Raw genomic sequence first — 12,117 nt, forward strand, 5'->3', positions numbered from 1 at the left:
AAATTCTTGGAATATTAGGCATAACTGATGATGCACTAAACCTTGGGAGGAAACATTTAAACATTATTCTTAGTAAGTTATGCAATCAGAGAACAGGAAACATTCTCAAAGTTATGAAGAAACATTCTTACAGTAACGTCAATAGAGTCTGATAATAGAAGTCTGATAATAGAGTCTGATAATAGAAGTCTGATAATAGAGTCTGATAATAGAGTCTGATAATAGAGTCTGATAATAGAGTCTGATAATAGAAGTCTGATAATAGAAGTCTGATAATAGAGTCTGATAATAGAGTCTGATAATAGAAGTCTGATAATAGAGTCTGATAATAGAGTCTGATAATAGAGTCTGATAATAGAGTCTGATAATAGAGTCTGATAATAGAAGTCTGATAATAGAAGTCTGATAATAGAACTTCAGATCGAGAGACTCACACTAGAGATTCAGTGATCTTGATTTCCAGCTGAATCGGATTTCTGTTTGTCTCATATTTGAAGTTTGCATCATTGATCATCTTATAAAGCACTGTAGAAATAAAGCTGAACTGACTATGTTCAGCACTATATCTATTATAATTTAATTATCAATCAAAGACAGGATTTGGTGAGTTACTCAGTCATTCCCAGAACAGAAGTGAAAGCGTTCTCAAGCTGTGTGAAGTGTTCACTCTTAGAGAACAGAAGCTATGAAACCGGATCCACTCGCTTCTCTTTCCCTGAAGGTCGAGCTCAGTGAAGCCGGCTCATCTTACCCCTCGACCTGGACACTGGCGCTGCAGAACTCGTTCCTGGGGAAGCACACACTCATAAAGCCCTGTCGTTTATTTACAAGGCGAAGCATAATCACATGATGCACACAAAGTTCTTTCAGTATTTGTTTTATTATAAAAAAATAAATCTGAAAAGTCTATAATCTTGGTCACATCTGGCTCGCGAAGAGCCCAATCGCGTGGCGTGAGCAGGCGCCGGCACAGAGCCGGACTGTAGCCGGAGGTTCACTCCGAACGACACACTGGTGCGCGTCAGTGTCGGCGGGGCGGCTCAGCTTGCCCCGGAGCGGCCCGTTCTCACCGCATCAGCAACGCCAGGCCGGCGCCGATCCCCGCGCAGCCGACGACCGCCATCAGCGCGCCGCGCACGCGCGACTCCACGTCCTCCTCCTCGCGGAAGAACTGCACAAACCCTTCCTGGAGAGAGAGAACACACATGAGCACACACTCCACACCGGCTCTGAGAGAACACACACGAGCACACACTCCACACCGGCTCCGAGAGAACACACACACTCCACACCGGCTCTGAGAGAACACACAACACACACAGTCAGTGAGTGAGTGAGTGAGTGAGTGAGTGAGCACACCAGAACAGAGTGTGTTGAAGTGTGTGTGCGCCACAGTATAGTGTGCTGAAGTGTGTGTGCGCCACAGTATAGTGTGCTGAAGTGTGTGTGCGCCACAGTATAGTGTGCTGAAGTGTGTGTGCGCCACAGTATAGTGTGCTGAAGTGTGTGTGCGCCACAGTATAGTGTGATGAAGTGTGTGTGTGCCACATTATAGTGTGTTGAAGAGTGTGTGCCACAGTATAGTGTGTTGAAGTGTGTGTGTGCCACAGTATAGTGTGTTGAAGTGTGTGTGTGCCACAGTATAGTGTGTTGAAGTGTGTGTGCCAGAAGTCCCAGATCGTCTAGTATTCCAGGTGGATTTTCGCAGTGTTTATTTGATGCTATAACGAGAAGGAAGAGATGATCGGTTCACGAGCGGCTTTAACTTAGAGCCACAAAACGGTATTTATCGTTTAAATTTCTTTTTTTTTTTTAAACGAACAAATTTGAAAGTTGATACAATCTGAATCAAAGTTGAATGATAAATACAATCTCCTCAGTGTCCGAAGCACCAGCAGACGTTTCTCGGGATCTTCAGTGACAGAGAACCTGTCAATCACAGCTGTCAATCATGACGTTACACCACTGTTTTTATAGCATCACGCAACTAACTAAAAACAAACTTATTTTAACGTTTATTTTTAGTTAGTCAGTCAACGGACATTTGAACTTACATCAGCGGGGAAAAAACGACAGCAAATGACAGAAACCACCTTTGGAAAAAAGATATTTGAAGTGTAATTAAACTGTTTGGTTGGTCTCACATGCCGTTGAGTAACTCGTGGAGGCGGGGTTTATGAGCTATACTGGGCCCAGCCACCGGGGGGCGATCGAGGCGCCTAGGCTGCAGTTTTCAGGGCTTGTCAGTCTCTCTGCTCCGCGGTGTGTGTTTCACTGCGCGAGAACATGTGGCGTGTGAGAGGCGGGGCTTGTCGGACATAGCAACAGTAACTGAAGGGGGCGTGTCTACGAGCGGTCGACAGACGCAGCACTGGACTCACCCAGCCGTTGTTGCTCCGCAGCCAGTGGTGCTGTTCTGAGATCAGGTATGAGGAGATCTGCTGCGCCACGGCCTCCACACACTCCTCGCGCTGGCACTCCTTGAGGCGGGAACACACCACGGCCCCGAACGCCACCAGGCTCGTGACGCGGCCCCAGTTCGTGCTGCCGTCGCTGAACATGCTCTTCGCTATCGAGCCGACGAAGTCCAGCGAGTCCTTCTGAGAGTCCATGTGGAGGCGCTGCAACATGCCTGAGGAGAGAGAGCAGCGTCAGCTACTGAACCCAGATCAGCTCATATACACACACTACTGAACCCAGATCAGCTCATATATACACTACTGAACCCAGATCAGTCATACACTACTGAACCCAGATCAGCTCATATACACACACTACTGAACCCAGATCAGCTCATATATACACTACTGAACCCAGATCAGCTCATACAACATGCCTGAGAGAGAGCAGCGTCAGCTACTGAACCCAGATCAGCTCATAGGAACTACTGAACCCAGATCAGCTCATAGGAACTGCTGAACCCAGATCAGCTCATAGGAACTACTGAACCCAGATCAGCTCATAGGAACTACTGACCCCAGATCAGCTGACAGAACTACTGAACCCAGATCAGCTGACAGAACTACTGAACCCAGATCAGCTGACAGAACTACTGAACCCAGATCAGCTCATAGGAACTACTGAACCCAGATCAGCTGACAGAACTACTGAACCCAGATCAGCTGACAGAACTACTGAACCCAGATCAGCTGACAGAACTACTGAACCCAGATCAGCTGACAGAACTACTGAACCCAGATCAGATGAATCTCTACTAATGCAGTTCTGGTGTACTGTAGTGTTTATTGCACTATTGCATGACGCTGATAAAGAATTCTTTCCCTTTGTTTTCTTTTTTGTTTAAAAAAATAAATCAAAATGGTACACAAATGCCAATCAAATCATAAGTAATCTAAAAAGTAATCAGAACACATTACCTAAAGTGAAATGTAATCTACTACCCACAATGTCAATTAATTTCATTCCTAACAATAGTTTTAGTCACATAATTTGCAATCAGTAATAGATAAGTTTGCATAATACACATGTTTGCGATAATGCCGATATGATAGAGAATTGCGCTGGCCCCGCCCCCTTTTGACTGACAGCACATAACCGGCTCTGCTTTAAACTGCCGAGTTCACGTATCGCACATTTCTAAAGCAATGCGTTAAAATGGTTCCACTTTGCACTTCTGAGATGGTGTCAGTGTTTGTGAAACCCTCCTCCCCCACCACACACACACACACACACACACACACAGCTGAAGATAAGCGGAACTCCGGCAGTTCCGAGAAGCGCTGACGAGCTCGCGGTTTGCCAGATAAAGCTACCGAGAAAAACCCCACCGACAAACAGGAACTCTTTATTTGCGTTCACTTAACTATAAATAAGTACACAAAATAAAACGAAATAACATCGACTTAAGTGACAACTTATCACTATCAGAAACGACACAAATAAACTGAATAGAAGTAAAATGGCTTATTATAATTAGTCTATAAACCGACATCACGTGACTTGTTTACTCTGAAATCAGACATCTTAAAACTCATTTTAGGGTAATACTTATTTGAAATTGTATTCTACTGATGAGTTGATCTATGCTTTTTTTAAACGTGAATAAGTCAAATTACTATGAATAAGAATGCAAAAATAAAACGGACATTATCAGAAACAATGCAAATAAATAGAGATGCAACCACACAGAATATCACGTGACTTAGTCAAACAGGCGTACCGGGAGCGCGCATGCGCGCGTCTTACCTTTGTATACGATCTGGTGCTTCTCGAGAATCTCCCCGACGACGCGCCTCATTGTCGGCAGCGCGCTGTTGTGGTTCTGCTCGGGTGAACACATTCCGTGTGTGTGCGATAGAAGTCCAGCAGGAGCTGTCGAGTATCACGGTCCAGTTCTGCGGACCCGAGCTCGGCTGAGTCCGGAGTGGACGGGAGAGAGCCGTCGGTCGCGGACACGAAGCGCCCGTCGAGCTGGAGGCCTTTTGTTCCGTTCGTTCCCGGCCTCACCGGCTTTAACGCGGAGTCCATCTCATCCGCGCACCCGTCCAGCTCGTCCTCGTTGCGCGTTTTCAGCGAGGGCACGAGCGTCGTATGCGCGCCCTGTGCGAAGAAACTCATCGCGGTCGCTCGCCTGATTCCTAATGTCAGAGTCATAATTACGCTTACAAACAGAAAAACTTAAATAAGATTGAAGTTTAAAGGGTGAAGGTTAAGCTTGGACGATGACGACGGTTATAGTGCTCGTGACGGTCGACACTCTTGTGTGAGTGAAGCGGAAGTAGAGGGAACAAGGATGGCTTTTATACTCTGCGTCATGACGTGTTTCTTCTTTCATATCCTTTTAACCCCGCCCCTAATGTCCATATATGGTCTTCCTCTAGAACTTCCTAGGAAATTCTTAATGTTCTTTTCACATAACTGACTGAATGGAATATTTCACCTAAAGGTCAGAAATGTTTTATAAACCACGTTGTATTCGAAATGTTGTTGGATGACAGTGTACATATATATTTTGTATAAGTTATTATTAATTTAATGTTGATTCTGGGTGAATTCTTTATATAACTTCAGCTCAGATTAGTGAAATACATACAGGTAATGCAAAGTAATTCAGTCAAATCATGGAGGAGCTGGAGCGGCGAGGAGATCAGGCGTGTGTGAAGCTGAACCCGACACGAGTGACCCTTTGCCCTCTGACTCACGCCAGCTTTACACTCAACACTAGCTCTATACACACACACACACACACACACAACTGGGCACTGCATATGGAGTCTTTATATCTTACTGAATAGATATGATTACTTTCTGTCAAGTATTTTCAATTAAAAAAAGCTCAATGTTGCTGTCACTAGAGACCTCTGGTGGATATTGGCCTTCTATGATTATATATGACAATAGACTTGTAAATATATGTTTGAATTATTGATATTCATGTGAGCTCAGAGCACAGGCTAAACTTTACATTTTAAAAACTACCATAAAAAATCTTCACTCCAATATTTTTTACATAACATTTCACTCTCTCGTACTCTAATATAAAACACACTCTCTGATGTCACTGCATATCATTACACTTTCTGATGTTCTTTGTTTAGCTAAAAAAATAATTGTAATCTTTATAGTTGTTTCTCGAGGCTAAATGAAGATATGTCTCAGCCAAATCTAAACAATGTGTTAGTTATGGTTATCATATTTAATATTATCCTCTAGAATGGAGACTCTGGGTCTCGGTCATACACATTAACTTTCGTCAGGTCATATACAAGGACACACACATACTCATATTCATAAGGATATGTATCGACACTGCATTAATCTAATTACCATATTTCTAAGATTCTATAAATATAATTAAATGCCAAACATATTACATTTCTTCCACATTATGCTCTTAAATGATTGTACACTTTATGTGTTTATCTGTCATGCAAAACAAAAGGTTATTTAAACTTTAAAGTGTTTATGGATCATGCAGTGTTTATCGCACCTTTCATTTTTGCAGATTTAATCAAAAACACGCATTACCGCAATTTATTATTATTATTATCATCTTTTATAATCTAACCATCATGAAAATAATGCCACAATCCTACATAACAGTGTAATTATACATCAGTCACAGAGTATAACATAAAATACTTCAAAATCTCTTTTCCTCCAGAAGATATGAAGTTATTAAAGTTTATATTTATTTAATATTTATACAGGATTCTTTGATGAATAGAAAGTTCAAAAGAACGGCGTTTATTTGAAATAGAATCTTTTGTAACATTATAAGTGTCTTTACTGTCACTTTTGGTCAATTTAATGCGTCTTTGGTTACTGACCCCAAACTGTGCTAGTGACGTCCGCTCGCGTCAGGCGTATAAAACACACGTTACTCTCGACTGGACTGGGACGCGCCCTGCTCCTTTCGTCATATCTCTCTCTCTCTCTCTCTCTCACTCTCTCTCTATCACACACACACACACACACACACACACACTCACTCTCTCTCTCTCTCTCTCTCTCTCTCTCTCTCTCTCTCTCTCTCTCTCTCTCTCTCTCTCTATCACACACACACACACTCACTCTCTCTCTCTCTCTCTCTCTCTCTCTATCACACACACACACACACTCTCTCTCTCTCTCTCTCTCTCTCTCTCTCTCTCTCTCTCTCTCTCTCTCTCTCTCTTAGGTTTGATCTGCATCTTCAGTGTCTGGATCTCCTCTAGAGGTTCCGATCCCTCAACTACCCGAGATTAAACGCCACGACTCGCCTCAGTGTGTGTGTGTGTGTGTGTGTGTGTGTGTGTTTCTCCGGCCAGTTTGCTGGCGAGGGCGCTGGGTTCCCTCTGAGGAAGATCCTGTGGTTTGGGAATATGGTCTCCGGTCCCCAGCTTGTCTTCAGGACCGGTTGCCAGCACGAGTTTGCTCTTCATCTTGGCTTTTGCCACGTTATAATCGCCCGAGTCAAAGTACTTCTGCTACAAGAGGAGAGATTTACACGCATTATTTAGATTGTAGTGGGTTAGTAGTTCACTCAAAAATGAGAATGATCCCTTGATTCACTGCTGGCTCCACTCACTCCTCTTCATCAGAAAGCCAGAACCGCCGGTTTTGTCCCAGATTTGGATATTTTGCCTTGAGGTTTGCCTCTTTGGACAGTATTGGGTTACAGATCTTTTCCAGAGAATCCTGCAAATACACATTTATTTTTTAGACATTTCATTATATTTATTTGATATTTTACAGTTAATATCGCTTTAAAATTACGATATTTTCCCGTGAAACTGATTTTAAACTATCTGTATTGTATAAAGCAGTCTTGTTAAAAGCGCTATAGTCTTGATATACTCTTTACATTTGACAAGCGGAGAATATGTATACAACATGTGTTCTGTATTATCTCTTTTTTTCAGTACCGAATTATAAGTATGCTATGGACTAACAAAATGACAACAAACACCGACCAATAGGAGTCCATCTATGTGACTGATGGACTGATCGACCAATCAGAGCGAGGATATGCTCGCAGAGTGGGCGTGACCTCGGCGAGGATCCGTTAAGTCACGATTTCTTTTTATTCCTGTCTTAACGACAGTAAATACCCGTTAAAGCCGCGGGTCGGTTTTAAATGACTGGTTATGTGTGTTTGTGTTGCTTCATTGACGATCGCAGTGGCGGTACCTGCTTCTCTTTCGGACCCCGCTGCAGAGAGTCCGGGCCCGGGTTTAGCGACATGATTCCCCGCGGCAGAAACACTGGAAATAAAACCGGTCTTCCGTCAATAACTAATAATAATATACTAATGTCAAAGAGCAGCAGGCGCGATATATACTTCTTCTTCTTCTGTTGTTTAAATGGCGGCTGCCAAACCATCTAAAAGCTGCATGTGCGCCTCTGCTGGATCGGAGGATGAAGCGCTACTCGGTTGAAAACACTTGGTTGAGAGAAAAAAAAAAAAAAATGTACCAGTCCTGTATCATTTAAAAAAAAAAAAAAAAATCTAATTCCTCATGTATTATATATTTTGTTCCTTCTCCTACTATTTCCTTAAGTGAATAATTGCTAACACCCCTATCCTTTAGTGACTGAACTAATTTAAGTCTTTCTCTTTTGTATGCTGTATCCTAGTAATATATGATTTACTGTTTCTGGATATCCACATTTATCGCAGTTACCGGTTTCATGTTTACCTATTTTATATAAACTTTGATTTAGTGCTGTATGCCCAATACGTAATCTTGGCATTCTCACATCCTTTTCTTGTTATTAACAGTTGTTCATCCCATTTTTTTTATTTTATTTACATATCTGTATCCTTTTTCTACCCACCATTAAGATGTAACATGTAAGATGTATAAAATATTTCAAAGTACCTGTCATTAATCTCAAGAAAGCATACGTTCACATGCAGTGAGTGTGGCCGCCGCGTGATGGCGCTGTTGCAGCGTTTGTCATTTTATTACTCAAAACCTTCTTTTATACAGTCTATGCTTAAAACATACGTAATGCTTGTAATGTGCATACAACATACATTTATCAAAATCCCAAAATGTAATAAAAAAAACATTGAATGCAGTATTCATCATACAGCAATATGTTTATAAATATATAGGCTATAGGCTACATTAAAAATATATATTATTATGTGTCTATAAACAAGGTCCAAGGCTTGAGGTAGCCGAAAGAAAGTGAAAATGACAACATTTATTCAAGAATCACCCATTTTTATGAAATTCGTAACCATAAAGCCCGATATCTTTGACAATGGCGTCACACAATGTTAATAAACTTGTTCGGTCACATTTTTTAAGTGTCTAATGAAAGCCTATGGTATTGATGTGGATCCTGAATCCGGGTGACAGAACAGGTGCGCTCGTTCCGTGTGCGTCGACAGTCCTGATTGGAGGAGAGGCGCTGGAGCTGCTCCTGATTGGCTGAGCGGCCAGAGGGGCGTGTCCACAGGTGAAGCGCACTCGGGCGAGCGCACAGGGAAGTGAACGCAGTCGCGAGACAGAAATCTTACATTGGACTGACATTGTGTTTTTGATGACAAACTAGCAGATGCGGTGAGTGTATGTATATGTAGCTTGTAAATGTAGCTTGTATATGTTAGAGACACTGATGCTGAAGTTGAACTGGTTTGCTAGAATCTCCCTGAAAGGATTTCATCATTATTCCTGTTAAAAAGGGAAATCTGAAGTATGTTAGTGCGTGATTTCCAGATTGAGTAAAGGTGTGTGTGTGTGTGTAGGTTGTGTTAGCAGGAGGAATGACCACGTTGACGAAGCGCACCCGGCGTGTGGAGACTCCAGCGGATGGAGGGAGTAACGCTGAGGAGAGGGAGGAGAAGAAGAGAGACGAGGAGGAAGAAGAGATCGACACCGACTCCAAATCACTGAGACTCACACTGATGGAGGAGATCCTGCTGCTGGGACTCAAGGATAAAGAGGTTACACACACACACACACACACACTAACCCGACTCCTAAACCTACCCATCACACACACTCACCCACACTAACCCGACATCTAAACCTACCCATCACACACACACACACACTCACACACTAACCCGACACCTAAACCTACCCATTACACACACACACACACACACACACTAACCCGACACCTAAACCTACCCATCACACACACTCACACACACACACACTAACCCGACTCCTAAACCTACCCATCACACACACACACACACACTAACCCGACATCTAAACCTACCCATCACACACACACACACACTCACACACTAACCCGACACCTAAACCTACCCATTACACACACACACACACACACACACTTACCCGACACCTAAACCTACCCATCACACACACACACACACACTAACCCGACACCTAAACCTACCCATCACACACACACACACACACACACACACACTAACCCGACACCTAAACCTACCCATCACACACACACACACACACACACTAACCCGACCCCTAAACCTACCCATCACACACACACACACACACTGGTGTCAGGCCTGTGGTCAGTGGAAACAGTATGGGTGGTGTTGAGTATTTCTGTAGTTATTCTGGAATAGTCCGGTTGAACCGGTTCTGTGCAAACTCTGAGGTGATGTTCACTGAAGGTTGGTGCTCTTGTACGGTTTGCGGCCCTGAAGAAATGAAGCCATCGCAAAAACGCCTCGTGGCGGCCATGTTACTTTGCGCCATAACCAAATTATGTATTTTGTATCATATCTACTGAACCCAACACAGAAAATGTGATGTCACCCCTATGCTTCGACGGTCAGGGATTCTCACGCGACACCTGGACTGATATAGACTCTTCAGAACGTCCACAGAACCTGTGCGGCGGGAGCTTCACGGAGTGGGTTTACACTTCTCTGTCTGTCAGTCACACACACACACACACTCTCTGTCAGTCACACACACACACACACACACACACACTCTCTGTCAGTCACACACACACACACACACACACACACACACACTCTCTCTCTGTCTGTCAGTCACACACACACACACACACTCTCTCTGTCAGTCACACACACACACACACACACACTCTCTCTGTCAGTCACACACACACACACACACACTCTCTCTCTCTGTCTGATGGGAGAGGCGGGTTCGGCGGGCGAGAGAGCGCCTCCTGCTGGAGGGGGGACAGTGGTGCGGGGCTGTTTCTCAGGGGAGATCTCATCAACACCGGCGTCTGCCCAGTTTATACTCCTGTCCTCAGTGCAGAGACACGGCTGGAGGAGTGTGTGTGGAGGAACCGGCCCGTCCCACAGCCTGGGGATCAACTGAAGATTCACACACACACACGAAAGGGGGATTATGTATTTAGAATGGATGGATAGATATTGTTTCTGCTCTGAACTGCAGGCGTGTCTGTCTATTCTTGTGTAAAGCCTCTGAGCAAACTTCCTTGTCACTTGGTTAATATTAAACTTCCTGTGTGTGTGTGTGTGTGTGTGTGTGTGTGTGTGTGTGTGTGTGTGTGTGTGTGTGTGTGTGTGTGTGTGTGTGTGTGTGTGTGTGTGTGTGTGTGTGTGTGTGTGAGACGGAGAGAGAGAGAGAGAGATGTGTATGTTGACAGATCTGAAGAGTTAATACTCTTCTGAGAAACACTATCTGAAGGCAGATCTTCATAGTTCATCTGACCAAATGTCATCCGTGTTCATTGGCCATCTGATGTTCTGCCGGAGAGCGCGTGTGATCCTGTAGTGTTGACTTTCACTAGCTTCCTTCGTTTAATCATTCACTGAACCAGCTGTTTTATTCACAAACTGCTTGTGTTAGAATGTTGCAGCTGCTTTACGTTGTTATACGCTTTATTTACACAATAAAAATGGTTGCTACTAAATGAAAGTGGAAAAGCTAAGCTCAAATCACAACACATTAGGACAAAACATCTGGAAATTTTCTCTCTCTCTCTGTAAGTTTTATATCTTCTGATGAATTTGTTTAATAGTTGTGTTGTTGATCTGTGTGTGTGTGTGTGTGCGCAGGGCTACACGTCCTTCTGGAACGACAGCATCTCGTCGGGTCTGCGCGGGTGTATTCTGGTGGAGCTAACGCTACGAGGACGAGTTCATCTGGAGCCGCCGAGCTCACGTCGCAGGAAACTGCTGGACCGCAGGGTGAGCGCATACACACTGATGCATTCTGGGTGTTAACACGATTAGCATATCGTTAGCATGATGCTAACATGATTAATATTTTGCAATCATGCTTTTAACGAAATGATTAATATGTTGTTAGCATGATTCTGACATAATTAGCATGTTGCGAGTATGATGTTAACACAATTGGCATGTTGCTTGCATGATGCTAACATGATTAGCAAGCTGTTAGCATGATGTTAACACGATTAGCATGTTATTAGCATTATGTTAACACAATTAGCATGATGATAACACAATTAACATGTTGTTAGCATGTTTTTAACAAGATAACATGATTAGCATGTTGTTAGCATTTTTTAACATGGTGTTAACACAATTAACATGTTAGCATTTTTTAACATTATGACAACACGATTAGCATGTTGCTTGCATGATGTTAACATGATTACCATGCTGTTAGCATGATGCTAGCACATTTTGACTTTTTTTATCATGTTTTTTAACCCTAAGCTAATTGCTATTAGCATGTAGCTATT

At 43.2% G+C, this 12,117-nt stretch overlaps 3 protein-coding genes across 3 annotated transcripts in view; 1 reads left to right on the forward strand and 2 right to left on the reverse strand.

Moving 5' to 3' along the window:
• Nucleotides 1–861: 861 nt before the first annotated feature.
• On the reverse strand, nucleotides 862–4,714 carry mcl1a (MCL1 apoptosis regulator, BCL2 family member a). The gene is given in 4 exon segments (XM_056260258.1): nucleotides 862–1,186; nucleotides 2,382–2,632; nucleotides 4,207–4,305; nucleotides 4,308–4,714. Coding segments are annotated over 4 exon segments (777 nt in total). The 5' UTR covers nucleotides 4,615–4,714; the 3' UTR covers nucleotides 862–1,066.
• A 1,929-nt stretch (nucleotides 4,715–6,643) lies between these two features.
• Nucleotides 6,644–7,686, reverse strand: ensaa (endosulfine alpha a). The gene is given in 4 exon segments (XM_056260479.1): nucleotides 6,644–6,929; nucleotides 7,020–7,059; nucleotides 7,061–7,140; nucleotides 7,633–7,686. Coding segments are annotated over 4 exon segments (399 nt in total). The 3' UTR covers nucleotides 6,644–6,704.
• Nucleotides 7,687–8,916: 1,230 nt separating this feature from the next.
• The window catches only part of golph3l (golgi phosphoprotein 3-like), an 8,615-nt gene continuing 5,414 nt past the window's right edge, over nucleotides 8,917–12,117 (forward strand). Inside the window, exons 1-3 of the mRNA XM_056260257.1 lie at nucleotides 8,917–9,017; nucleotides 9,203–9,400; nucleotides 11,465–11,596. Coding sequence (XP_056116232.1) covers nucleotides 9,221–9,400; nucleotides 11,465–11,596 — 312 coding nt within the window. The 5' untranslated portion in view covers nucleotides 8,917–9,017; nucleotides 9,203–9,220. The remainder of the gene's footprint in view (nucleotides 9,018–9,202; nucleotides 9,401–11,464; nucleotides 11,597–12,117) is intronic.

Source organism: Rhinichthys klamathensis, unplaced genomic scaffold (assembly GCF_029890125.1).
Source record: "Rhinichthys klamathensis goyatoka isolate OS25496 unplaced genomic scaffold, OSU_Roscu_1.1 h1tg000176l_1, whole genome shotgun sequence".
Lineage (NCBI taxonomy): Eukaryota > Metazoa > Chordata > Actinopteri > Cypriniformes > Leuciscidae > Rhinichthys > Rhinichthys klamathensis.